Below are 27,900 nucleotides of genomic sequence, written 5' to 3' on the forward strand. Positions count from 1 at the left end.
CAGAACCCACACGGTTGAGAGAGAACAGACTTCTACAAGCTGGTATTTGTTCTCTGTCCTCCATGCACACCCATGGCTCCCTATGAATATGTACACAATAAATAAATAAATTACCCGAGTCAAATTCTTTTATTTATTTTTTTATTTTCGAGACAGGGTTTCCCTGTAGCTTTTGATGCCTGTCCTAGAACTAGCTCTTGTAGACTAGACTGGCCTGGAACTCACAGAGATCCTCCGGGCTCTGCCTTCCAGTGCTGGGATTAAAGGCGTGCGCCACCACTCCCCACTTTTTCATGCCTTGTCTGCATGTACTTATGTGGACTGTATGTGTCCAGTGCCAGAAGGGGTCAAAAGACAACTCAGGTCCAGGTCATTTGTGAGCTTCCATGTGGATGCTAGGAACCAAACCTGGATCCTCTACAATAAAAGCAAATGCTCTTAACTGTTGAGCCAGCTCTCTGGTTTTCTTTTTAGTTTGAAATAAAGTTGCCCATACTGATAACCTTGAACTCACTCTGTAGTTCAGGCAGGCTTTGAACTAGAGACCCTCCTACCTCAGGCTCCCCAGTATCTGGGATTATAGGTGTGCCTTAACAGGCCCACCTTGTAGTGAACCTGTTGAAAAGAACACATTTTTTTTATATATTTTTTATTTATTATGTATACAATATTCTGTCTGTGGGTATGACTGCAGGCCAGAAGAGGGCACCAGGCCTCATTGCAGATGGTTGTGAGCCACCATGTGGTTGCTGGGAATTGAACTCAGGACCCTCGGAAGAGCACAATGTTTTTAACCGCTGAGCCATCTCTCCAGCCCCCGAACACATATTTTTTTAAAAAATTAATTTTATTAGCTGGGCAGTGGTGGATCTTTGTGAGTTTAAGGCCAGCCTGGTCCACAAGAGCTAGTTCCAGGACAGGCTCCAAAAACACAGAGAAACCCTGTCCCAAAAAACCAAAATAATAATAATAATTATTTTATTTTATTACGGGTGATGGCAGCATACACCTTTAATTCCGGCACTAAGGAGGCAGAGGCAGGCAAATTTCTGTAAGTTCAAAGCCAGCCTGGTCTACAGAGATAGTTTTAGGATAGTTAGGGCTACACAGAAAAACCCTAGAAAACAAAACATTATATATATACATAAATATACATATTAATATATAAATATCACATTAATAATTAACATAATAATTATTAATAATATTAATAACATCATTAATACAATACTAACCTTAACTAATATTGATTAATATTAATATATTAACAATGTTTTATTAATAATATCAATTATTAATAATTAATATAATTATAATAATAATAAATAATATATATATATTAAGAAAATTCTCACAGGAGAGTCTGAGACAAGAGTTCAGCCTGAGCTATATAAAGGTGGGCACATCTTTAATGCCAGCACTTCCGAGGCAGAGAGGCCAGCCTGGTCTACAGAGCACGGTCCAGGTTAGCCAGGACTCCCTAGTAACACAAGTCATGAGGGTTTGAGCTCGGGAGATAAAGGCAAGAAGGAGGTAGCGGTTGGCCATCCCGAAACCGAAGCGACTATACCCGGCAGCAGTTAGAAAACTCATCCCAGACTTGGGAGGGCGGGAGGAAAAAAACTACCTGGGCGTTCCAGAGGCCTTCCGGTACAGAGCGGAACCCCGCCCCGCCAGGTTTCACGTGTCAGTCAGCGCAGCTGGTAAACTACAACTCCCAGAGCGCCACGCGGCCGGCTGGCCGGCGTTACGCCTTCTCGCTGATTGGCCACTAGGATATTTGAAAGGAGGAGCTGGCGCGGAAAAAGTCTATCTTTCGGATATTTGGTGGCGGCTCCAACTGGAGATTGGTCATAGACCTGTAAAGAACGGCGACTTTGGGTGAAGTAGGTCTCGAAGGGTCTCCTGAGAGCGTATTCATGCCGAGGCGAGTGGCGTTCCCATTTCTGACCACGAAGGGAAATGGGAGGCTCGGGGGCCCCTCAAGGGCTTGGTCGGCGCCCAGTGACCCTGTGGAGACTTCAGGGGTGGCATGGTGGGGACAGGAGGACAAGGGGCGGCCTGGAGGAAGAAAGGTTGGACACGTCAGTTTAAAACAGGATCCCTGCTCCCCGCCCCATAGGATTTATGATAGGATTCTTTTGATGCTTCAATCCCTTTTCTCCAGTTTTCCATTACAAATCTCCGCAGAGTTTACAAAAATTCTCCAATCCGTTTCCTCTTCTTTCTCTAGCCTTTTGCCATGAGGAACTTCAAAGGAGTTGACTTCGTGACTCTGCTTTGCAGCAAGGAGGAGGCCCAGGAGCTGCTGCCTGACTTGAAGGTGGGGTGCTTTCTGTCTCAAGACACAACTAGTTTTTTGAGACCATCTGTCTTTTCTCTTTTCTCCTCCTTTTCCTTTTTGAGTTTTTGGTTTTTTTCCCCCCCATTTTCTGTACTGGGCATTGAACCCAGGAGCCCATGCAAGCAGGGAAGGAGCTATATCTGTTTTTACTTTGTTTTTTAAGTTTAGAGACAGGGTTTCTACATAACCCTGGCTGTCCTGGAACTCAGAGAGATCCTCCTGCTCTGCCTCCCAAGTGCTGGGATTAAAGGCGTGTGCCATTATGCCTGGCTTGTTTTCACTTTTTTATTTGAGGTAGTGTCTCACTAAATTGCCCCAGCTGGCCTTGAACCCACTCAAGCCCAGGAAGGTTTTGAACTTTCAGCCTCTTTACCTTAGCACAGGCCTGTACCACCAAGCCTGACTTGTTTTGCCTTAATTTGGAGAGAGAGAGAGATGTAGGGATCCTTGTCCGTGCACCCTACTTCTGGTTCCTTTTCTTTTTCTACCCTGCTTTTATCTCTGTCTCCTCATAGGAGTTCCTGTCCAGATCTCGGACTGATTATCCCAGCAGCCGATATGATGCTGAGAGAAGGCAAATCTGTGACACCATTCTGAGAGCTTGCAACCAGCAGTTGACTGCCAAGATCGTTTGCCCTGGGCATCTGCAGAGTCTGCTGAAGCTGGCAGAGCTGGCCTGTGATGGCTATTTGTTGTCCACTCCACAGCGCCCTCCTCTCTATCTGGAACGAATTCTTTTCATCTTACTGCGGAATGGTTTGGCTCAGGGAAGCCCAGACACTGTGCTCTGCCTTGCCCAGCCTCTCCATGCCTGCTTGGTCCAGAGCTCTCGAGAGGCTGCGCCTCAGGATTATGAAGCTGTGGCCCGCGGCAGTTACTCTCTGCTTTGGAAGGGAGCAGAAGCACTGTCAGAGCGGCGAGCGGCCTTCTCAACTCGGCTGAAGGCCTTGAGTTTTTTAGTACTCTTGGAGGATGACAGCGTCCCTTGTGAGGTCCCTCACTTTGCTTCTCCAACAGCCTGTCGCGTAGTAGCTGCCTACCAGCTGTTTGATGCTAGTGGACGTGGCCTAGATGAAGCAGAGGCTGACTTCCTGTATGACTTGCTCTCTAGGCATGTGATCAGCGTCTTAGTAGGTGAGGGTGGGCGCTCTCCTGGTCCTCTTTCTCCCCAGAGGGCCCTCTGCCTCCTGGAACTCACCTTGGAGCATTGTCGTCGCCTCTGCTGGAGCCACCACCACCACAAGGCTACTAGCACAGTGGAGAAGGCTCGTGACCACCTAGAGAACAGCAGTGTAGCTCCCAGCCTCCAGTTATGCCAGGTGGGGGTTGAACTGCTGGAAGCTGCAGAAAAAAGACCAGGGACAGTGGCCCAGCTTCTGATGAAGGCATCGGCTATTCTGAACAACAGTCTGGAGGCACCATTGCCCCCTCTTCGGGCCTTGTATGACAGCTGCCAGTTCTTCCTTTCAAGCCTGGAGAGAGGCATCAAGGGGCGCTATGGACTCGGTGCCATATTGAACCTCTTTGCTTTTCTTGGAGGGTACTGCTCCCTTGTCCGGCAGCTTCGAGATGTGAGTTAAGGACCTAGAGTTAGGGTGGGGATGCTCTGGGTCCTTGGCACGCTGCTCTTTGAGTGTGCCTGGTAAGCATCCTGCTGTGTTCTGAGAGGGTTGTGATTTCCCCAGTGTCTTTCCTCCTCTCTGGTCTGTGTCAGGAGTCAAGGACTCTAGGCAGCATTCAGCATGGAGCTCCCCTTCCCTCTTCAGGTCTGTGGAGTTTCCTCCAAGCAGCAGCAGTCTTTGCTTCAGATGCACTTCCAGGGTCTTCACCTTTTCACCGGGATGGTTTACGACTTTGCCCAAAGCTGTCAGGTACCATCTGGGAATCAAGAAATATGTTTAGTCTTAGGGTCTGCGCTTTGGGGTTTCTTTGGTTTCAGGCGTGGGACAAGGTGGAACCCCGTGTACCTTACATGACTCTTGTCACCCTCCATCCTTCTTGTCCGCAGGCAGCTGAGCTGTCCCAGCTAGTGGACAGTTGCAGGTCTACTGTTACCTGGATGCTGGAGGCCTTAGCAGATCTGTCAGGCAGAGAGCTGACTGACTACCTGGGGACGACCGGTTAGTGCCTTGTGTCTTGGATGCACAGTTCTGGGGGAAGGCTGTAACATAGTAGGCTGGCAAGTAGTGCCTGCTGTGTATTTCTGACCACTGAGTGCCCTAGGTTTAAGGAGAACTGTGTATAAGATCAGTCACTCCAGTTAATGCCAGGAGAGACATGATGGGCTTATGACAGAGGGTTCTGGTTTTTTTCTTCTTATATTTTGTAGTTTGATTTGGTATTTGTTTTATAAAAATGTTTGTTCCCGACATGCAACATTACAGCCTTTATATTTGTTAGTGTTTTAAGCCAGTCAACATTATGTAATCCAAATTTGGCTGAAACTCACAGCAGTACTCCTTCCTCAACCCCCAAGTGCTGAGGTCACAAGTTATAGTTTCTTTTGTGGGGGGGTGGGGAGGAACAGTCTCTCCACATATCTCTGGCTGTTCTAAAACTTACTATGTAGACTAGGCTGGTCTTGAACTCACAGAGATCTTGCCTGCCTCTGCCTCCTAGGTGCTGGGATTAAAGGTGTGCACCACTGGCTAACCTTTTAAAGATTTATTTTACGTCTGTGCGAGTACCTGCATGTATTTATGTGCACCTAATGTGTGCCTGGTGCCCACAGAGGTCAGGAGAAGATCCAGATCCTATGGAGCACAGTTACAGTCAGTTGGGAGCTTCCGTGTATATTCTGGAAATGAGACTTAGGCCTCTGCAAGAATCGCAGGTGCTCTTAAAACACTGAGCCATCTCTCAAGCCCCATGACTTAAAACATTTAAGAACCAGATAATGCTGGTATAGCACATGTCTTTAATCTCAGCACTGTGAGTTCAAAGCCAAACTGGTCTATGTGGAGAGATCCAGGCCATCTATGTATACATAATAAAAGCCTGTTTTTATTTGTTTATTTAGTATACAGTGTTCTGCCTACATGTGTGCCTGCAGGCCAGAAGATGGCACCAGGTCTCATTGCGGATGGTTGTTAGCCATGTGGTTGCTGGGAATTGAACTTGGGAACTCAGAAAGAGCAGTCAGTGCTCTTAACTGCTGAGCCATCTCTCCAGCCCTAAAAGCCTGTTTTTTTTTTTGTTTTATTTTGTTTTTTGTTGTTGTTGTTGTTGTCCATCCCTTCCTCTCCAGACAGATTTTCTCTCTGTCCTGAAAATAGCTCTTGTAGACCAGGCTGGCCTCAAACTCTCAGAGATCTGCCTGCCTCTGCCTCTGCCTCCTGAGTGCTAGGATTAAAGGCGTGCGCTACCACTGCCTAGCAAGACCCGTTTTTGTTGTTGTTGTTTGTTTGTTTTGTTTTGTTTTGTTTTTTAAAGAAAAACAGAACAAAATCAAATAATGACTAGCCTGGTCTACATAGAAAGTCCCAAGTCAGTCAGGGCTACATAGTGAGGCCCTGCCGATAAACAAACAAACAAACAAACAAATAAATAAATACCAGGCAGAATATCGACGTGCTTCAAAATTAAAATTGTTCAAAGGTTACATAGAAGTCTGCTTTGGTGACTCATTCATGTGGTTGAAGCAGTGGGGAAGCTGAAGCAGGAGGATCACAAGTTTGAAGACAGTCTGAGCTATAGAGTGAGTTGGAAGGGGAGGGCAACCGGCTTATATAGCAAGACCTCTCAGAAGAAGAGAAAAGTGGACGGGGGGTGTAGCTCAGTGGTAGAATTATTTGATATGTATACGGCCCTGGGTTTAACCCCTCTTCCATTCTCTGTTACCCAAATTCTCCTTTGCAGAGGCAATTACTATATTTATTTGAGAAAGAATTTCACTATGTAGACCAGGTTGGCCTCAAACTTAACAGAGATCCATCTGCCTCTGCTTTCTGAATGCTAAAATTAAAGACAAACCACCAAAGCTGGCTACAGCTGTCTGTTTTGAGAAGCTGTGTTAGGTTGAGGATGTAGACCAGTGGTAGAGTGTCTGCCTAGCATGTGTGGTGACCTGAGTTTAGCCTTACAACTGCCCCTCTCCTCCAGTTCCATAAAACTTATGAGATTTATTCATTCAACAAACTGCCAAGCAATATTAGATATATCCCTGTCCCCAGGAACCACATTCTCGTTTAGGGGAAAAGGTAACTGAATTAACATGTTAAAAAGTGAGGTGGGGGGCTGGAGAGATGGCTCAGTGGTTAAGAGCATTGCCTGCTCTTCCAAAGGCCCCGAGTTCAATTCCCAGCAACCATATGGTGGCTCACAACCATCTGTAATGAGGTCTGGTGCCCTCTTCTGGCCTTCAGGCATACACACAGACAGAATATTGTATACATAATAAATACATACATAAGTAAATATATTTAAAAAAAAGTGAGGTGGGGGGATGAAGAGATGGCTCAACAGTTAAGGACACTGACTGCTCTTCCAGAGGTCCCAGGTTCAAATCCCAGCACTGATACATAGCAGCTCACAAGCTAACAACCATCCAAGGGATCTGACTCATTCTTCTGACCTCCACGGGTACCTGGCGTACACATGGTACACATGCAAGCAGGCAAATCATTCATATATAATCAAATCAGAATCTAAAATCCTTTTTTTAAGCAGTAAGAGTTGGGCACGGTGACTCACCTCTGATCCTAGCTCTAGTGAGGCAAAGAGAGGAGGATTGCCATGAATTCAGTGTCAGCCTGGGCTACAGAGCGAGACCCTGTCTCAAAAATCAAGCGGGGGCAGGGGAGATATCTCAGCAAGTAAAAGCATTTGCTACCAAGACTGATAACGTGAGTTTGATTTCTGGAATCCACATGATAGAAAGTGAACCAGTTCCTTCAGTTTGCACATCACACATGCACTGTGGCACACAAGCACATCACACATGCACTGTGGCACACAAGCACATCACACATGCACTGTGGCACACAAGCACATCACACATGCACTGTGGCATACAAGCACTCACACATGCACTGTGGCATACAAGCACTTCACACATGCACTGTGGCATACAAGCACATCACACAAAATAAATACAGGTTTAAAAGAAGTGGTGAGGGCTGGAGAGATGGCTCAGTGGTTAAGAGCACTGGCTGGAGGTGGGCAGTGGAGGTGCACATTTTTAATCCCAGCACTCGGGAGGCAGAGGCAAGTGGATCTCTGAGTTCGAGGCCAGCCTGCTCTACAGAGCGAGTTCCAGGACAGGCTCCAAAAGGTACAGAGAAACCCTGCCTTGAAAAACAATAAATAAATAAATAAATAAATAAATAAGTAAAGTAAAGTAAAGTAAAAAAAAATTTTTTAAAAATGAAAAAAAAAATTCAGGAAGGTTAAGGAGTTAGTTGTTTAGGGTCTGCCTCGTGGGCATGCAACTTGAACAAAGACTTGGAAGATGTTAGCCTGATGATGTCTAGGAAAAAACATCTCTGGAACAGCAGACCACCAGTGCCAACTCTTGAAGGCTGGAGAGGGTCTAATATGTCCAAGGAATGCAAAGGAAGGTGGTGTGGCTTTAGTGTCCTGGGGAAGGAGAAGGGAGCAACATAGGTCAGTGTGGAGGGGTCAGCGGCTTCTGTGGAGCCAAGGGAGAGCTGTGTCCTCCCTGATGTCTCTGGTTTGATAGTGTGCTCATCCAGAAGCTGATGGCTGACTCCAGGCTGAACTTCTCATGTGGACTGGGAAACGGAAGCACTGTGACAGTCAGTTGTCTCTTCTCTTCCTGCAGCCTCTTACAGCAGCAACTTGGCCTACAGCTTCTTCAGTCACAAGCTCTATGACGAGGCCTGTGCCATCTTGGAGCCAGTGTGTCAGCACTTGGGCTTGGCAAAGTTCAGTGCTTGCCCTGAGGTGCCTCCTGAGAAGGTAGGAGGGAAGGGGGTATGTTGGTGGCCCTGAGTACAGTGGCGTGGGCACCAGTGCCTACAGGGTTCTTCCTAACACCCTTGCTGTGTTGGTACTTTTGCCTTTGCCTGTCTGCCACCTGCCTTCCTTTTATTTTTTTGATTCTGGGTCTCATTGTGTGGCTCCAACTGGTCTGGAATTTGCTGTGTAGACTAGGTGGGTCTCAAACTTATAAGAGACACATCTTCCTCCACTTGACAAGTGCTAGAATTAAAGATGTGTGCCACCACACCTGGCAATCTTTTTCTTTAAAATGGCTATTGTTTTACTTTTGGCTTCCTCCTCAGCTCGTTCCAATCACAGTTTCACATCAGAGTCACCTGAGTGAACTTCAGAGCCATTCTATTCTAATGCTTGCCTCCAGTTATTCCATCAGTTATTAAGTTATTCTTGCCCTAGAGCTCAGGCATCTATAGTTTAAGTTTTCCCCACCCCCAGGGTGGTCCTTTGCACAGCCAGAGTAAAAGACACTATCTTAAGCAAGAATGAGTTGAAAGGATGGGTTGACTGGATTGGCAAGTGATATGGGTAGTACAGGGCCTTGAGTTCTCTCAGGTGAGGGATGAGTGAAGGATGTAAGTGGAGCCATGACATCAAGTTGGCATTTGAATTGCTTTGCCATCACTGTGGCGAACAGTACAGGGCATAAGCCTAGGTAGTGGGGCTACTGTGGTAGTCTGGGCAGGAAGGGTGGGCTAGAAATAAGTGGATAGTGCAAGAAATCAAGGCTTAACCTGAGTTTAACCAGTAGAGTAGGAAGAAGGAAGGTGTAAGGGTTCCTGCATTTCTGCCAGGACCAGACAGGGCCACGGGCTGAGGAAAGGGTCACCAAGATGCTTATTTGTTAGGGCGTATAGAGAGCAGGACCCCTGTTGTCCCTCTTCCATGTGGTAAATGTATACATACATACTGCCGTGCTGTATGTATACTCTTGAGTGGCTCCAGGCCCCAGCTCTAACCTATGTCTGCTCAGCTGCATAGGTGCTTCCGGCTGCATGTGGAGAGTTTGAAGAAACTGGGTAAACAGGCCCAGGGCTGTGAGATGGTGACCTTATGGCTGGCAGCTCTACAACCTTACAGCTTTGAACACATGGTCGAGCCAGTCACTTTCTGGGTTCGGGTCAAAATGGATGCAGCCAGGGCAGGAGACAAGGAGCTGCAGCTGAAGTGAGTTGCATGGGAGGACTGCGGTGGCTGTCCGTGGATTGGGCAGATCTCTTAGATTTTTTATTTGTTTTGTTCTTTAGACAAGGTCTCTCTGTATACACCTGGAACCTGCTATGTAGGCCAGGCTAGCTTTGACCTCACAAAGATCTTTCTGCCTCTGCCTTCCTAATGCTGGGATTAAAGGCATGTGCCACCATGTCCAATGTCCTTGATCCTTACTTTTGAGAAAGGCAATGACTCATTGATCCATCAGTTACACATTGAGTGCTTAATGCAATGCCAGCCACTAGGTATAGGGGGCATAGTGGTTAGAAGCAATGTTCTTGTTTTCTTGGGTTTATGCTCTACTTGGAGAAATATAACCAAGTACATTGTATGTGTATTTCATAAAGACAAACCATGACCTATTAAAAGAGGGATGAACTTTAGGTGGGTTATTTAGGGAAGTCTTTTTTGGAGATCTGAAGATGTAGAGGAATCCATCATTAAATGCCTTGGATTAGGAAGGCACTGGGGTGAAAACAAGCTTGGGAATGGGAAGTGGCTGGAGAAAGCCAGCATGGAGGAAGGAGATAGGATGGGGCATGGCATGCTGAACGAGGCAGTGTAGGTGGGCAGGAGCCAGGCCATACTGGGTTTTACAAGTTCTGGGTACAGGTTTGAATGTGATCCCTCAAATAGCCTCCTACATTAGAGGAGCCACGTAACCTGATCAAGAGTTTTAAAGGCACAACGGAAGAAAGTGAATGCCAGCTTAAGGCTGAGGCTCCCTAGCAAGGGTGCAGAGACTGCTGTCAGGGTCTTTACCCAGGTGCTGATCTGCCCTTCAGGACTTTGCGAGACAGCTTAAGTTGCTGGGACCCAGAGACACAAGTCTCGTTGCTGAGGGAGGAGCTGCGGGCCTACAAGGCAGTGCGTGTTGACACTGGGCAGGAGCGCTTCAATGTCATCTGTGATCTGCTGGAGCTCAGCCCTGAAGAGACGGCAGCTGGAGCCTGGGCACGAGCTACCCACCTGGTGGAACTGGCTCAGGTGCTATGCTACCACAGCTTTGCCCAGCAGACCGACTGGTGAGGAGGGATAGCTAGGGAGGCCTCTTTGCTGCTTGCCCTAATGTTACTGTTACGGGGTCAATCTCCTGCTCTGTTCCTGAAAGCGCCCTTCATTTTTTGATCATTGGAGCTGTCTGTAGTGGACCCACTCAAGTGCATCTGTCTCTACAGCTCTGCCTTGGATGCTATCCAGGAAGCCCTGCAGCTTTTGGAGTCTGTGAGGCCTGAGGTACAGGAACAGGATTGCCTTCTGGACGATAAAGCACAGGCCTTGTTATGGCTCTATATCTGTACCTTGGAGACCAAAATGCAGGAAGTAAGTAAAACTGAACTTGTGCTACTGGGCATGGACCAATACTTTTTGTCCTGGGCTGCTCCCTCTGAGCTGGTACCAGTCCTGGTTTTTGCTTCTGTCTGCTTTCCCAACCAGGGTATCGAGCGGGATCGAAGGGCCCAGGTCCCTACTAACATGGAGGAGTTTGAAGTCAATGACCTGAACTATGAAGATAAACTCCAGGAAGATCGTTTCCTGTATAGTAACATCGCCTTCAACCTGGCTGCTGATGCGGGTGAGGGCAGCAAACATAGTGTAGACAGCACCACTAATGTGAAAAGAGGCTGGGCTGGTGCCGGGGATGTGGGAGAGTGAGGAGGGGCTGGCACAAAGGCTGGAACATGTTATAGAGAAAGCCAAGTTCTTTCCAGATGGCCAAGTGGAAAAAGTGGTCACTTCTGATTTACAGCTCAGTCCAAATGCCTAGACCAAGCCTTGACCCTGTGGAAGGAAGTGCTTACAAAGGAGCCAGCCCCAGCCGTGCGGTGTCTCCAGCAGACCTCAGCTTCCCTTCAAATCCTTGTGGCCCTCTATCAGTTGGTGGCAAAGGTAACGGGAAAACTGGTGTGGAGTCAGTTAAACAGGGTTAAACCAGAAACTGAGCTTCCTCACTTTTGACCTGTGCACCTGCTGAGAAGCCACGCAACCTAAATATTAAAAGAATGGGCTCTGGTGGGTGTGGTGCCACACACCTCTAATGCTAGCACTTGGGAGGCTGAGGCAGGTGGATTATGAGTTACAGACCAGCTTGCATTACATGGTGATATCCTCTTTTTTTTTTTTTTTTTAAAGTGGGGGGCAAGAGCCAGGCGATGGTGGTGCATGCCTTTAATCCTAGCACTCGGAAGGCAGAGGCGGGTGGATCTCTGTGAGTTCGAGGCCAGCCTGGTCTACAGAGGAAGTTCCAGGACAGCCAGGACTGTTTCAAAGAGAAACTCTGTCTTGGAAAAACCAAAATACCAAAGACAAAAACCCAAGGGCAAAGTCTATAACTTAGTGCAGCATGCAGAGTCTTGGCTACAATCTCTAGCGCCACAAGAAGGAGGGAAGCATTGAATTTACCTTGTCATTGTCAACATTCAGCACAGTAATGCATGGGAGGTGCTTTGTGGGAGTGAAAAATTCACACGGAGGCCTTAAGAGCTAAGATCCGCCCACCACTGCCTCCCTGGTGCTGGGACTAAAGGTATGCGCCACCACTGCCACCCAACTTTTTTGATATTTTTGAGATAAGGCTTATACTATAGTCCAGGCTGTCATTAGCTTCAGTATGTAGACAAGTCTGTCATCAAACATGGATATACATGCAGGCAAACAGTAGTCCTCACAGGCATATGAGCTACCATGCTTGGCTTCCTTTTTTTTAATTTATTTTTTAAGATATTTATTTATTTTATGAGTGCTCTATCTGCGTGTACACCTTTATGCCAGAAGAGGGCATCAGATCCCCCATAGATGGTTGTGAGCACCATGTGGTTTCTGGGAATTGAGCACTGGCTGCTCTTCCCAAGGGCCCGGGCTTAGTTCTCACCATGGTGAGTCACACCACCAGTAGCTCCAGATCTGGATGAACCGATGCTCTCTCATGGCCTCTGTGGACACTGTAGGCACATGGTGAGTATATGTGCAAGCAGAAACTCGTGTACATATAATAGTTTTGTTTTTTTTTTTAATCTTAGAGAGAAGGGTCTCCTGAAGTTGTCTGTGTTGTCTTTGAATTATCTCTGTAGTTTAGGCAGGCTTCCTGTCCTGCCTCAGTTTCCCAAGTAACTGTGCCATTAGGTCCTGCTTCCTCCCTCTTTTTTTATATTTATTTATTATGTATATAATATTCTGTCTGCGTGTATGCCTGAAGGCCAGAAGAGGGCACCAGACCTCATTGCAGATGGTTGTGAGCCACCTTATGGTTGCTGGGAATTGAACTAAGGATCTTTGGAAGAACAGGCAATGCTCTTGACCTCTGAGCCATCTCTCCAGCCCCATTTTTCTTTTGTTTGAGACAAAAATCTCATTGTGGAGATTAGAGAGATGGTTCAATACCCACATGGTAGCTCATAACTGTCTATAACTCCAGTTCCAGGGGATCTGGTATCCTTGAACAGGCATACATGTAGGCAAAATACCAATACATGTAAAATAAAAGTAATTTTTTTTAAGCTATCATTGTGGAGCTTAGGCCAGGGTTAAATTTGTAATCCTCCTGCTTCTGCCTCTGGGCTATAGGCCTGAGTAGCCATGAGGCCCAATTTTACACACTTTGAACAATTGTTTATTGAATGTATGTGAATGTTGTGGGCGTTGGTTTTCTCCTTCCATGTGGGTTCTGACATCTAACTTAGGCGCTGAAGCTTGGTGACAGGAGCCTTTATCTGCTGAGCTATTCGCCAACCTGCCAACTTTGTTTTTATGTGCAACATTAAGAGGTTTCACAGATTGATGCTCTTCCTTGGATTCACCCCGTACTCAGAACCATGAAAGGAAAGCCAGAGTATGGTGGCACATGCTTTCAGTCCCAGCTACCTTGGAGACGCAGGCAAGAATGAAGCTTTATTTTAGCTGTAAAATTGTAATGACTCTGCTTCCAAAACTGAGAGGAGGCTGGGCAGGAAGCACTACCGGTGGTAGAGCACTTGCTGAGTATGTAAGACCCCTAGTTACCACCAAAAATAAAACATGGTTTTAAAAATCACATCCTTTGTTATTGTGAACCCTTCAGCCATCTTTCCAGCCAAGAAGGTCGAAAAGCTAGCTCAGACCTAGGCTTGAGTCATGGCTCTTCCACGTGAATACTTCCAGGAGCCTCGTCTTTCTGAATCTTAGTTCCTGCTTTATACAATAGAGATTAGAACTGCTGTGCAGAGTAAATGAGCTGACGCATTGGACCTCGGCTCTGTTCACCAGTGCTGATTGGCATCCGGGCTTTTATGTTTTTGTGGTGTTGGGGATCATATCCAGGAAACTTCGGGCAAGCAGTCTAGTAACTGAACTACATTCCCTATTTATTTATTTATTTTTATTTTATTTTTCTATTTATTTATTTACTTACTTATTTTGGAGACAGAGTCTCACTGTGAGACTCTCACTGGAACCCACAGTGTAGATCAAGCCGGCCTTAAACTCAGATCTACCTGCCTTTGTCTCCTGAAGGGCATCACCATTATTATTTTTTAATTTTGTTTGTTTTATTTTAAATAGGGTCTGTCTGTGTGGACCGGGCTGGCCTCTAACTCACAGCTATGGTCCTATCATAGCTTCCTCAGTGCTGGGATAGTAGGTATAGCCGCTGTGCCCCATCACGCTGGGGTCTTAGCATTGGGGAAGTAGGGGCAGGTGAATGGGGTTTCAAGGCCAGTTTTAATAACATAGCCAAGTTTGAGGCCAGTCTGAATCACATGAGACCCTGTCTCAAAATGGGGTTGGGGAGCAGGGTGGTTTATGGCTCTCCTGAGCATTGCTAGAGTTATGTATGAACACCCTGAGGTTGGGGGGGTAGGAGCAGATTAACATGTTACTCTGGGATGACCAGCCCCTACAGGCCCTGGAGACCCTCCTGCTTCTTCAGACTGTCTCTAAGAGACTACAGGACCATGCAAAAGCAGTCAGCGTTTCCTGCCAGCTCACTCAGCAACTCTTGAGCCTCGGCTGTCCCAGCTATGCCCAGGTGAGTGCTGGCTTGTTGACTATGAGGCTTAGGGGGGGCAAGTAACTTTAAGGGCTCATCTTTCCCTGAGAAGATGGGGTAGTAAAGAGGCAGCTTTCTACCTCACATTTGGCTGTAATTAGAATGTGGGAATTGGAGGCTTCTTTTCTGCCTATTACAAGAACTGTCACTCATGGATCTGCAGATCTGACCCGTTTCTCTCTTGACTTAGTTGATGTAGCTGTCATACTTCTGATTGTCTTTCAGTTTCTCCACCCACCATACCCACTGTTCTTGTCCTGTGTTCCCCCCCTCCCCCCCAGACAAGGTTTCCCTGTGTAGGTTTGGCTGTCCTGGAACTCTGGAGACCAGACCTGCCTCTGCTGGGATCAAAGGCATGTGCCGCTGCCACTACCTGACTCTGTAAACTCTTTATTTCTTGGCAGTGCTGGTGGCTGAACCTAGGGCCTCAGGCACACTAGATAAATACTTTGCCACTACACTGAAACCCAGTTTTTGCCTTTTTGATTTCATCTTCTGGTGTTTTTTTGTTTGTTTGTTTTGTTTATTTTTTTTGGTTTTTTTTGGTTTTTCGAGACAGGGTTTTTCTGTGTAACAGCCCTAACTGTCCTGGAACTCACTCTATAGACCAGGCTGACCTCGAACTCACAGACATCCGCCTGTCTCTGCCTCCCGAGTGCTGGGGTTAAAGGCGTGCGCCACCACTGCCCAGCTTTTCATCTTCTGGTTTTTGCCAGTTGGCACAGGTCTTTAATTTCTTTCCCTCTGGGGCTGGAGAGAAGGCTCAGAGGTTAAGAGCACTGACTGCTTTTCCAGAGGTCCTGAGTTCAATTCCCAGCAACCACATGGTGGCTCACAACCATCTGTAATGAGACCTGGCGCCCCCATCTGGCATGTGGGCACACATGGAAGGAATGTTGTGCACATAATAAATAAATAAATCTTAAGAAAAAAAAATTTCTTTCCCTCCTAAAAAGACTCCCATGGCTTCTCATAACCTGAAAGATAGTATCCTGACTTTATAACAACTTTTTTCTAAAAATTATTTTTTTCATTTTGTTTATATATTTTGTGTATGTTCTGCATGCACACCTGCAGGCTGCAAGAGGGCTCCAGATGCCATTAGATGGTTGTGAGCCACCATGTGGTTTCTAGAAATTGAACTTAGAAGCTCTAAAAGAGCAGCCAGTGCTCTTACCTGCTGAGCCACCTCTCTAGCCCCCTTTTTCATTCTTTTTGTTTTGTTTTGTTTTTGTTTTTGTTTTTTTTTATTTTTGGTTTTCGAGATAGGGTTTCTCTGTAGCTTTGGAGCTTGTCCTGGAACTGGCTCTTGTAAACCAGGCTGGCCTCGAACTCACAGAGATCCGCATGCTTCTGCCTCCCGAGTGCTGGGATTAAAGGTGTACGCCACCATCGCCCGGCCCTTTTTTATTCTTGAAGGCATCTCAAGCTTCTCTGGCTTTGTTTTTTTCCAGGTGGCTAAGGGTGATTTCTTTAGGCATCTGTATGTGGTCTGCGTGGAGGGGGTGGTTAACTGACAGCGTTCTAAGGATCAAATAAGTAGCTTTATATAAATTTTTGTGTGTGTGTGTGTTTGTTTGTTTTTTTCAAGACTGGGTTTCTCTGTAGCTTTGTAGCCTGTCCTGGAACTAGCTCTTATAGACTAGGCTTTGCCTCCCAAGTACTGAGATTAAAAGCATGCACCACCATAGCCTGGCTGCTTTATGTAAATTGTAATATTTGAAATAATAGAATGTTCAATGCCTTGCTTGCAAATGCTTCATCCCATTTTAATCTGAAGAGTCTGACTACATTGGGCTGGCATCACCTATCTGATCCTTTAGTTGTACCTGGAAGGAGCGGAGTCGAGCCTGAAGAGTCTGGACCAGACTACTGACACCTATCAGCTGCTGTCCCTGACCTGTGCTCTGCTGCGCAGTCAGCTCTGCTGGGCTGACCAAAAGGTGATGTCTACTGTCTACGTTACAGACAAAAACTCAGTCGAGCCCAGAGCTTGCCTGTAGCTAGTATATTGAGCTGACTTGCTCTAGGAATCACTACCTTTACCTTTCTTTCTTTCTTTCTTTCTTTCTTTCTTTCTTTCTTTCTTTCTTTTTTTTTATAATTTTTATCTATATTTTATTTGCATTGGTGTTTTGCCTACATGTGTGTCTGTGTGAGGGCATCAGATCTTGGAGTTGCAGACAGTGGTGAGCTGCCATGTGGGTATGGGAATTGAATGGGTCCTCTGGAAGAACAGCCAGTGTTCTTAATTGCAGAGCCATCTCTCCAGCCCTGCTCTGCCTTTCAAGTGCAAGAATTGCTAATGGGTTGCTGTTCTGGCAATCTGAACTTTGGTCTTCATGCTTGATGTTTGTGTGGCAGTCGTTATCCGTGAGCCAGCCCCTTTGTGACTGACAGGGCCTCCTGCGTGCTACCCGAGTGCTCTGCCACTTTCCTAACTCCCAAAGGCGCTAGGCCTCAGGAAATAGTGGGGATTTTCATGTTATTTTTCTGGCCTCTGAGATTTTCCTGCAGCTAGGTAGAATGTTCAAGATCCTGAAAAGCGGTTGAAATTTCCTGACCTGGTAGTAGAGATTAATTTCTTTCTTTGCCCCTTTCTGCAGTGGAAACATACATAAAGGTTTAGGAACTGGGGAAGACGGCCTACTATGGAAATCAATCATCCCTGCAGTCCCAACACTCAGAAGGCTGAGGCTAGGGAGCTAGAATTTCAAGTCAGCTTGGCCTGCATAGCAAGCCTTTCCCAAAAAGAGAGAGGAAACAGTGGCTAGGGTGTGAGGAAGCATGGGAGCTCTGGTCTGGACAGTTTGGTAGGTTTCACAACATCTCGGTTTTGCTCCAGGTGAGCTGTATCTTGATGATCTCTTGTTCAGATCAAGCTGTGGTTTTTCTAAGGTTTTTTTTTCTTTCCTTTTCTTTGAGGGGGGTGTTTTTCAGTTTTATTGTTTTTAGAGACGGGTTTTCTCTGTGTTGCCCTGTCTGCGCTAGAATTAGCGCTCCAGACCTGTCTGCGCTAGAATTAGCGCTCCAGACCAGGCTGTTCTTGAACTCACTGGTTTTCCTGCTCTGCCTCCCAAGTGCTGCGACTGAAGTGTCCCACCACCACCTGGCTATATGTGACTCTTACCTAACTTTTTGTTTCTCCCAGGTGACTGAAGGTGTTTCTCTACTGCTTTCTGTCCTTGGGAATCCTGCCCTCCAGAAGTCATCCAAGGCTTGGTACTTGCTGCGTGTCCAGGCCCTGCAAATACTGGCTTCCTACCTTAGCCTCTCGTCGAACGTTCTCTCAAGTGTTCTGCGTGAGCAGCTCTGGGATCAAGGTGAAAGGAGGGCTTTCTTGAATGATGGTTGTGGTTTGTGTGCTGTCTGCTCTTTGCAGCCATCTGCTCATCCTTTCGAGCATGTGAAACAGCCTCTCTAGAGCCTACCTATACCTGTGGTAGCAAATGGGTTTCGTGTCACCTGCTACATCTAGTCACTTAACCAGTAGCTTCTTGGAATATTAAGGTAAATGGAATTCTAAGCCCCCCCCCCCCGACACACACACACAAGGGATCTTAGTGGGAAGGAGTTCTGTGATTGATTAGCTCTGTTTGCCTAAGGTGAAGAAGGAAAAGAGTACCTTGTGTTTGTTAGCTTTTTTTTTTTCCTTCTCAGGCTGCCCTGAAACTAGATTTGTAGGCCAAGCTGGCCTCCTACCTGTGGCTTCCGAGTGCTGGGATTAAGTGTGCCCACCACTGCCCTCTTGTGTTTGCTATCTTATGTTAGGCTGCTGCTGCAGTCATCTTTCTCCCCTTGGCCCCCCAGGCTGGCAGACCCCTGAGACAGCACTCTTAGATGCCCACAAGCTCCTGCGAAGCATCGTCATCCTGCTTATGGGTGGTGATGTGCTGTCACTTCAGAAAGCAGCTGTGCAGTCACCCTTTCTGGACTACGGTGAGTAAAGAAGCAAGCAGGACCCTCGATGTGGTGGGCTGTGTGCTGGTCTCCAGAGTACCTGACCGTGGCCTGTATTGAAGTCTTTCTCGTTCCCTACAGGAGAAAATCTAGTGCAAAAGTGGCAGGTTCTTACAGAGGTGCTGAACTGCTCAGAGAAGCTTGTTAGCCGCCTGGGCCGTCTGGGGAATGTGAATGAAGCCAAGGCCTTTTGCCTAGAGGCCCTGAAACTCACAACCAAGCTGCAGATACCTCATCAGTAAGTGAAGATTCTAGCTTCTGCCATGTGTTTTTGAGTGTGGATTCCCCAAAGATTGCAGAAGTGTTCCATGTTCTATCTAGAGAGATTGGTGGGAGAAGACAGGCATTCCATGGCTAAGCAGGAGATGCCTGAAAAGTCTGTCCAGGACAACTCACAAACTGCCTTTCCCTAAGTTGTTCTGCCCATGGAGCTTGGTGTGGAAAGCATTTGGGAAGTGGACCTGCAGGGTGGTTTGTACAGAAAGTTTCCCAGAGAGGCCATAAGTCAGCTTGAGGACTCAAAGATGATGAGGGCTGGGTCTGGGAAAGAGCGAGAAGAGTCTCTAGGCAAACAGCCTCCTGTTGACTGGTTCTCTTCTCACAAGGTGTGCCCTGTTCCTTGTACTGAAAGGTGAGCTGGAGCTGGCCCGAGGTGACATTGACCTCTGTCAGTCAGACTTGCAGCAGGTTCTGTTCCTGCTGGAGTCTTCCACAGGTAAGCTGCCAGGTTCCTCCCAAGCTTTGGAGGGGCATTCATATTACAGCATGTCCTTCTGTGGAAAGGTCTGGGTCATTCTGAATCAGACAGGTGTTGTCAGGGTTTCTGTCCTGCCCAGTTCCCACAGTTGTTAAGTCCCAAAGAACTCAACACAGAGGTTTATAACATTAGTTATAAACTGATTGGCCCATTAGCTTAGGCTTCTTATTAACTCTTATAACTTATATAGCCTGTTATTAGCCCATTATTCTTATCTGTGTTAGCCATGTGGCTCAGTGCCTTATTCAGCCGGGCAGTCACATCTTGCTTCTTCTGTGGTCAGGTCAGAACTGCTGAGAGAACTTCCTCCTTTCCAGAATTCTGTTCTCATTGACCCGCCTCTACTTCCTGTCTGGTTGTCCCGCCTATACTTCCTGCCTGGCTACTGGTCAATCAGCGTTTATTTAAAATATTATTGACAGAATGCAGACCATGGTCCTATGCCAGACAGGTGTCTGGTACTAAATGACATGACTTTAGGCAGAACACTATTGTCCTTCCTCCAGACAGACGCTGCAGGGCCCAACTTTTCCTGGCTGGTTTTCAGTGCTGCTGAATGCCTTTTGCTTATTTTATTTATTTGTTTAGCTGTTTGTTTGTTTTAAGAGGGTCTTACTGTGTAGTCCTGGCTGTCTTGAATTCACTTTGTAAGTCAGGCAAATCAGTCTGGCTTTAAACTCAAGGAGGTACAGGAGGAGGTATATCTGCCTCTTGTCTTCCCAGTACTAAGACTAAAGGTGTGTGCTAGTACACCCTGCTACAGTTTGGGGTCTGGAGATTAAAGGTGTGTGCCATGATGCCCAGCTTGTCAAATATTTTTACCTCTGCTATCTCATGTGCACCTCCCCGAACCCAGCTGAGAACAACTTTGGGCTACAGGAGTGGGGTGTAGAGTGGATTACTGAGTCCTTGTTGAATGAAGAGAAAATACTCGGGTTTTTGTTTTTGTTTTTTTCTGTAAAACAATTTCCCTTTTGTGTGTGTGTGTGTGTGTGTGTGTGAGTGTATGTGTGTGTGTGTTGCACAGACGTTCTGAATAATTTGTCCGTAAATGGCGAAGTGGGTTGAACGAACCCTATGGTAGAGTTCTTGAGGCCATTTTAGTTTTGTGATTTTTTTTTTTTAACTCCCCAGAGTTTGGTGGGGTGACCCAGCACCCAGATTCTGTGAAAAAGGTCCGTATGCAGAAAGGAAAGCAGCAGGCCCAAGTTTCCTGTTGCCCGCAGTTACCAGAGGAGGAGCCCTTTCTAAGAGGCCCTGCCCTGGAGCTGGTGGCCACTGTGCTCAAGGAACCTGGCCCTACCCAACCCTCTGCAAACTCCTCCCCAGTCCTGAAAACCAAGTCCCCGCCCGACCCTGGCTTCCTGTCCCACTCACCCACCTGTGACTGTCTGCTGTGCTCCAGCCCTGTCCTCTCGGCAGTCTGTCTGCGCTGGGTGTTGGTCACTGCAGGAGCAAAGCTGGCCATGGGTCATAAAGCCCCGGGCCTGGATCTACTACAAGCTGTGCTGAAAGGTTGCCCTGCAACCACCAAGCGCTTCACACAAAATCTTCAAGCTTCGTTGAAACACAGAGCACCCCCCTCTTCTGTCCCAAGCCTCTTTGATGAGCTCATGGCTCAAGTGTACACACGCTTGGCACTGGAATGCCTGAACCAGACACCTGAAAAGAGCTTGGGAAAGGTCCTGGCAACGGGGCTGAAGTTTGTGGCAACACGGATACAATACTTGGAGTTCTGGCAAGCCAACCTGCTCTTGATTCAGGCCCTTGCAAAGCTGGCCAGCTTCAGCTGCTGTACTTCCCAACTTTTTGCAAGCACCTGGGGCTGGCAGCCACCATTGGTACAAAGTCCCACAGTCTTAAAACCCTCTAAGATTCGGAGACAAAAGTGCTCTGGACGAGGGCGCCGGCAGGCAGCCTCTGCTCTCCCTCCCGTCTGTAATGTCTCTCAGAAAGGTCTGGAAGAGGATGGACTACCTTGTACCCCTAAGCCCGCTGGCCGGGCTAGGCAGGCTGGCCCTCATGTCCCTTTTACCATATTTGAAGAAGTCTACAATACAAAGAGCAAGCCTGAGGTTCCCTTGGCCCCCAAGGTACATAGGAGGGTCCAGACTCGCCTCAAGGTAAGTCGGGATTGTGGTTAGGTGGAGTGGCATGAAGATGGGTGTCTGCAGAGCATGGTCCTTGTAGAGGGGCTCCCCTTAGCCAAGTGAAGTATCATACCATACATTTTCATTAGCTCTGTGATTCTTTCCCTTGTCACCCTTCTTCTCTATCTTCTGTTCCTTTCCCCTTCTTCCAATCTGAGTTGCCATAGGGTTTGAGAGTGGCAAGTACAGTGGGGGAGGTCAGTTCTGAAGTCAGAGAGACCTGTCAATGCCTCCATAGTGTCCCCTGCTGTTGGAAAGTATTGTTGAGAGTGTTGGCCCTTAATTTCTTCCATTCCCTCTGTCAAAGGTGAACTTCAGTGATGACAGTGACCTGGAAGACCTTGTCTCAGCTGAAGCACAACTTGCAGAGGAACCTAAGAGAAGAGGGACTGCTGGCCGGGGCCGGGGCCGGGGCCGGGGCCAGGGCCAAACTAGGAAGGGCTCAAGCTTGAAGACAGATGCAGTTGTTGCTGCAGGTAGTGCCCCTGGACACATCAGTCTCAGTGGGAGGGGTCGTCGGGCCAAGAAGGTGGCTTCAAGACATTGTGAAGAAGAGAGTTCCAATACAGCGCTCTGTGTCCGGGCTAGCCTGGGGCCCGAGATCATGAGAGCTATCCCTGAAGAGGAGCTGACAGACAGCCACCTGGAAATGAGCTTTGAAACGCTCAGGGGTTCCGATGGGGAAGACTCGGCCTCAGGTAGGTCTGCAAGGAGGAGTAGCAGAGGCTTGTGTTGTGTAGTGTGTGCCAGGTGTCTCTGGGACCAAAACTAAAGAAATAATAGGAAAGCCATTTGCTAGCTCTGGACAATGCTTTATAGAAGAGGGAGAAACAGGCTAGGGGAGTAGGAGGGAGCATTATGAAAACTTGTATTCTCAGCCCGGAAGTAGTGGCACACGCCTTTATTCCCAGCACTTGGGAGGCATAGGCAGGCGAATCTCTGAGTTGAAGCCCAGCCTGGTGTACAGGCAGAGGCAGGTGGATCTCTGAGTTCAAGGCCAGCCTGGTGTACAGAGAGAGTTCCAGGACAGGCACCGAAGTTATGGAGAAACCCTGTCTTGAAAAACAAACAAACGAAAAGTCATGTTGTCTCCCTAGGTGCGAAGGCGGCAGCTGCAGGCCCTGGCCTGCCCATAGGAGAGTGTGAGGTGTTAAGACGGGAGTCCTGCAAGGCAGAGCTGCCTTCCCTATATCCTGACAAGGAGGCCGGGAGTGGCCCTAGTCTTTGGCTCCCATCCCACTCAGTTCCTGTACCCATTGGTGAGTATATTGACCACTGTGGTAGGGTTACCTGGGGAGGGCTGAGCCCACAGGTCTCTTGGAGGTCCTTAAAAATTTTTCTTGACGTTGTCTGTGTAGCCTAGGCTGGCTTCTAGCACTACAGGTATGCACCATCATATTCAGCTTTGTGTGAGTGAGAGAGTTTGTGTGTATTCATACACAGGGGTATATTGCATGTGTTGGTACACTGTGTCACTTGTGTGTTCACACCTGTGTGTATTTTTGTGTGGAGGGCAGAGTGTTGATATCTGGTGTCTTCCTTAGTTGCTTTTTCCATCTTAGTGGGTTTTTTTAAAATTATTATTATATATAGTGTTCTGCCTGCATGTATGCCTGCTCACCAGAAGAGGGCACCAGATCTCGTTACAGATGACTGTGAACCACCATGTGGTTAATAGGAATTGAACTCAGGACCCTTGGAAGAGCAGCCAGTGCCCTTAGCCTCTGAGCCCTCTCTCTAGCTCCTTCTTAGTTTTTTAATCTGGAGCTCACTGATTAGTTCATCTGACTGCAGATCCAGGGTCCACTTGTCTCTGTGTCCTCAGCACTGGGATTGCAGGTGTGTGCCGCTGTGCCTGGCTGGCCCTTTAGATGGCTGCTGAGCATCCAAACGCAGCTCCTCCTGCTTGCACAGGAGACACTTAACAACTGGACTGTCTCCCTAGCCTTTTTTTTTAAATTTGTTTTTTGAGATAAAGTTTCATATAGTCTATTTTTCTATGTAGCCAAAAATTTATTTATTTATTTATTTATTTATTTATTTATTTGCATTATCCCCTTGTCTCTACCTGCCAAATGCTAGGAGTACAAAGTACAATATATGCCACCATACTATCATGCCAGGCTTTTTTTTTTTCCACTCTCGTTTTTGAGACAAAATATCACTTTGGTTCCAGCTGGCCTATAACTTGGGAATACTGAACCTCAGTCTCTAAAGTTCTGGAATTACAGGCTAAGCAGTTCTACATCTTCCAGTCTGTCGTTCTGGCTTCCTGGGTCCAGCAGTCTCTGAGCCTGGTTGAATTCTGCATCTTGTGCAAGGGACTTAATCTCTCTGAGCTTCTGTTTCCTTCATTGTAAAATGGGACTTTAGGGAGGATAGGATGGAGCGATGCCTGTTAGGATCATATCAGTCCTCTTGGCATGTTCCCTTCACAAGTAGTCACCGCTCTTCTCTGTGGGAGGTTAGATTGGGACTCTTTAGAAGGTTGCATTAATTAAGAAATGGGGGTTTATATTGGCCATGATCTTGACTTTTCTAGATCTTTCTACCCTGGATTCCATCACTGACTCACTGAGCATTGCTTTCCGTGGTGTTAGTCACTGCCCTCCAAGTGGGCTCTACTCCCACCTCTGCCGAGTCCTGGCTTTGTGCCTGGGCCACCGGGATCCCTATGCCACTGCGTTTCTTGTTGCTGAATCTGTGTCCATCACCTGTCGCCACCAGCTGCTCACCCATCTGCACCGACAGCTCAGGTGGGTGCTGTCGAGGGTGTGTGGGCAAACTGCCGGGTAAGGGTCCTGATTTGTTTGGCGATGGACTCATTTCTGTTTGTGTTGTCTGCAGCAAGGCCCAGAAGCAGCAAGGATCACCTGAATTAGCAGAGCATCTACAAGAGCTGAACCTGAAAGAGAGACCTGGAGATGTCCCCCTGGCCCGCATCCAGCGCCTCTTTTCCTTCAGGACTTTGGGATCTGGCTACTTCCCCCAGGCAGAGAAGGACAGTTTCCAGGAACGCCTGGCTGAGATCCCCCCTGGTATAGTGTCTGCTTCTGGCTGGGTCTCTTAGACATCTAGTTGAACTGGGTAGATAAACTTTAGGAATTGGTTAGCTTACCTAGATTTGTGTTCCTTTTATCGTATCTTTTTCTTCTTTCCCTTTGAGACAGAATCTTACTGTGTAACACAGGCCTCAGGCTCAGCACCCTCCTTCCTCAGCCATCTGGGTGCTGAGGATTTTAAGGCGTGTGCCACCACACTGTTTGTCGTGTCCCGTGACTCATACATTAACTTTTTTTCTCAAGCCAGACATACTCCGAAATTCAGTTTTTCTTCAGGTGTGTGTTGAGATGTCTGGAGTCTTCTGTCATTCCTACTAGCCAATAGGAGCACTCACACCAACGCAGCCTTTGTTAGCTGCGGTGAGAAACACAGAGAAGTACCAGCTGCCTGTTCCCGGGAGAACTCCACTGACCAGGGTAGACGTCATGGTCTGCAGATGCCTCCGGAAAGTGTGCTGATGCTGTGTGTCTTCTATTTATGTTAGGGGTGACCGTCTGTGTGTTGGCTCTGGCCACCCTCCAGCCTGGAACCTTGAGCAACACTCTCTTACTGACCCGACTGGAAAAGGACAACCCCCCAGTTACTGTGAAGATTCCCACTGCCCAAAACAAGGTAGGGTTCCTATAATAAGGACTGGAATTTGCCAGACATGGGCCTCAGTGCCTGAAGGATGAAAAGGTGATAGTCACTAGGTAAGCAAATCTTATAAATTCTTCATCTTCCATAGTTACCACTAAGCTCCGTTCTGAAAGAGTTCGATGCCATCCAGAGGGACCAGAAAGAAAACAGCAGCTGTACAGAGAAGCGAGCATGGTGGACAGGGAGACTGGCACTGGATCAAAGAATGGAGGTGTGTGCTCCCAGGGCAGGGAGGCTGAGGCCTGGCACAGAAGGGGGGGGCAGTATCTTCTTTTTTTGTCTCAGGCAGGGTTTTTCTATGTAGCCTTGGCTTCCTGGAACTCACTTTCTAAAACAAACTGGCTTTGAACTCACAGAGATCTTCCTGCCTCTGAGTCCTGGGATTAAAGGCGTGTACCGCCACCACCTGGCTATGTCTTTAAGAGTTTTGAGTGTCTCAGAAAATGAAAGACATTATAGACTTTCTAAGGCTGATAGAAACCCCTAATTTCCAAAATACGTTTTCTGTCTAACTGAAAGCTCGGCCCCCGCCCTAGGAACTCATCACCTCCCTGGAGGAGCATGTCCTGGGCTGCTGGCGGGGGCTGCTGCTGCCATCCAGTGCAGACCCTGGCTCTGTAGAGGAGGCCTCCCGCTTAAAGGAGCTGCTGCAGGAATGTGGCTGGAGATACCCTGACTCCACTCTCCTAAAAGTGAGTTCAGGCAATGGAAGGGGAAGCTGAGACGATGGTCTTTTCTAGCAGAGTTGTAGCACCCACACCCACTAATCCTTGTTCTCTGGTAGGTCATTCTTAGTGGTGCCAGAATCCTCAACAGCCAGGATGTACAGGCCTTGGCATATGGGCTGTGCCCAGCCCAGCCAGAGCGTGCCCGAGTGCTCCTGGGTGAGGCAATAGGACGGGTGCAGAGCCAGGTGACCCCTCACAGTCAGCATCTTGTGTTGGTGCTGGACAAGGTAAAGAGCCGGGGCACAAGCTTCTCTCCAGACTCCTGCAGACACGTGCGTTTATGTGACCGTGGATGGTAACCTTGAACTGCTTTTCCCTAGGACCTGCAAAAACTGCCATGGGAAAGCATGCCCAGCCTCCGGGCACTGCCCGTCACCCGGCTGCCCTCCTTCCACTTCCTACTCAGCTACTCTATCACTAAAGAGGTGGGAAACAGAGATTGGAATGGGGTAAAGCCTAAAGAAAGAAGGCTGGAGCCCTGGGGATATAGGGGTGGCTAAACAATGGGTCAGTTATGGAATCGGGCTTTGAGTATGCTGGGGCTGGACAGGCCAAGACCCTAATTGACAGTGCTTGCCCCTCAGGCTGGAGCCTCATCAGTGCTGAGCCAAGGTGTGGACCCACGGAATACCTTCTATGTCCTAAACCCTCACAGCAACCTGACAAGCACAGAGGAGCGATTTCGAGCCAGTTTTAGCAGGTCTGGAGACACTGGCGTACAGTAGGGTGGGAAAGGCTAGAGACACCACGCAGGGTAACACGTGCTCTTGCTCCACAGTCAGCTGTTTTGTCTCGTTCTGTCTGCTATTCCCTTTCCCCTCATTGCTACATGGTGTCTGCTATATGCTAACTTCCAGCTTTTCCTTGCAGTGAAACTGGCTGGAAAGGAGTGATTGGGAAAGTCCCAAGCCTTGAGCAGGTTCAGGCTGCCCTGACAGAGCATGACTTATACATGTGAGTGTTTGGGTCAGGGAAGGAGGGAGACAGGCATTCTGGAGGAGGGGATCACTGGGGGTTGGTTTTAGGGTCTGGGAATGATGACTCAAATGTTTATTTCACTTCCTCTGCCTTAGCTATGCAGGGCACGGAGCTGGTGCCCGTTTCCTCGATGGGCAGGCTATCCTGCGGCTGAGCTGCCGGGCAGTGGCCCTGCTGTTTGGCTGTAGCAGTGCAGCCCTCGCTGTTCATGGCAGTCTGGAGGGAGCCGGAATCGTGCTCAAGTACATCATGGCTGGCTGGTGAGAACTCATGCCCCCATCCCCATCCCATGTTCCTCCTATCTTGGGACTCCCTAGAACTGTAAGCCTCCTTACACATCTACCACCAATAATGTTTTATTTTTCAATATTTCTGTTACAGAGCCCTTACTTTGTATTTCTTCATTCTTTCTTCCCAGCCCCCTGTTTCTAGGTAACCTCTGGGATGTGACTGACCGTGACATTGACCGTTATACAGAGGCTTTGCTGCAGGGCTGGCTAGGAGCAGGCCCAGGGGCCCCCCTTCTCTACTATGTCAGCCAGGCCCGCCAGGCTCCTCGACTCAAGTATCTTATTGGTGCTGCACCTGTAGCCTATGGCCTACCTGTCTCCCTACAAACACCCTGAAGCTGTCTTACCTATGGTAGAGGCTGTGTGACTGCGTTCAAACTTAGTTTTAATTAACTATTTAGAATTTTTAAAGTGGTTTTCTCCCTTGTGTTTTGTATGAAATGTTTCCTTTTAATGTGACCTTAATAAAGATATGTCAAGCCTCATTTTGTGTGAGTTCTAGAGCATCTAAAACTCCGTGGCAGCTCCCTCCTTCAGTCTTGCTGCATGAATATAAGCAGGTGGGAAGAGCTTGCACGAGGCTTTGAAATGAAAGGCAAAACCAAAGGACAAAGTTGGGTGATAAAGTTTACTTTGTGGTTTATTAAAATGCTAAATTCTGTGCACAGATATTAAAAAGCAAAAGGGGAGCCCGAGCCGAATCACGAGCTGCTAACACCTGCCACAGAGCGCTTTCTTGCTCAAAAAAGCCTCCTCCTTCTTAGTCACATCACATCTGTCCCCAGTAAAAACCCCACC

The 27,900-nt window shown here is 47.7% G+C and overlaps 1 protein-coding gene across 2 annotated transcripts; it reads left to right on the forward strand.

The window, feature by feature from the left end:
* The first annotated feature begins 1,740 nt into the window (after positions 1-1,740).
* Espl1 (extra spindle pole bodies like 1, separase) lies at positions 1,741-27,587 on the forward strand. Of its 2 annotated transcripts, none has more exons than XM_048449642.3 (31): positions 1,741-1,886; positions 2,234-2,323; positions 2,860-3,915; positions 4,111-4,215; positions 4,353-4,464; positions 8,127-8,263; positions 9,276-9,469; positions 10,300-10,539; positions 10,693-10,837; positions 10,952-11,090; positions 11,265-11,404; positions 14,382-14,516; positions 16,361-16,480; positions 17,689-17,860; positions 18,348-18,476; positions 18,579-18,735; positions 19,103-19,212; positions 20,389-21,377; positions 21,712-22,102; positions 22,502-22,663; positions 23,947-24,160; positions 24,252-24,442; positions 24,952-25,079; positions 25,195-25,317; positions 25,643-25,798; positions 25,891-26,061; positions 26,155-26,259; positions 26,419-26,534; positions 26,705-26,788; positions 26,908-27,072; positions 27,231-27,587. In XM_048449642.3, exons 2-31 carry the CDS (start codon positions 2,243-2,245, stop codon positions 27,436-27,438), a joined length of 6,375 nt encoding a protein of 2,124 aa, XP_048305599.3. In that variant the 5' UTR covers positions 1,741-1,886; positions 2,234-2,242; the 3' UTR covers positions 27,439-27,587. The 2 variants fall into 2 exon arrangements, with proteins under 2 accessions (XP_048305599.3, XP_048305598.3); XM_048449641.3 differs by having other exon boundaries at positions 1,748-1,927.
* Positions 27,588-27,900: the final 313 nt, after the last annotated feature.

Source organism: Myodes glareolus, chromosome 19, assembly GCF_982192425.1.
Source record: "Myodes glareolus chromosome 19, mMyoGla1.1, whole genome shotgun sequence".
In the NCBI taxonomy this organism is placed as follows: Eukaryota; Metazoa; Chordata; class Mammalia; order Rodentia; family Cricetidae; genus Myodes; species Myodes glareolus.

Bases quoted from the DNA above. Each gene is read 5' to 3' on its own strand.
- Espl1 (XM_048449642.3), top strand. From the start codon at position 2,243: ATGAGGAACTTCAAAGGAGTTGACTTCGTGACTCTGCTTTGCAGCAAG. The intron at 16,481-17,688 runs GTGATGTCTACT...TGTTTCTCCCAG, and splicing joins TCTGCTGGGCTGACCAAAAG to GTGACTGAAGGTGTTTCTCT. The intron at 19,213-20,388 runs GTAAGCTGCCAG...TTAACTCCCCAG, and splicing joins CCTGCTGGAGTCTTCCACAG to AGTTTGGTGGGGTGACCCAG.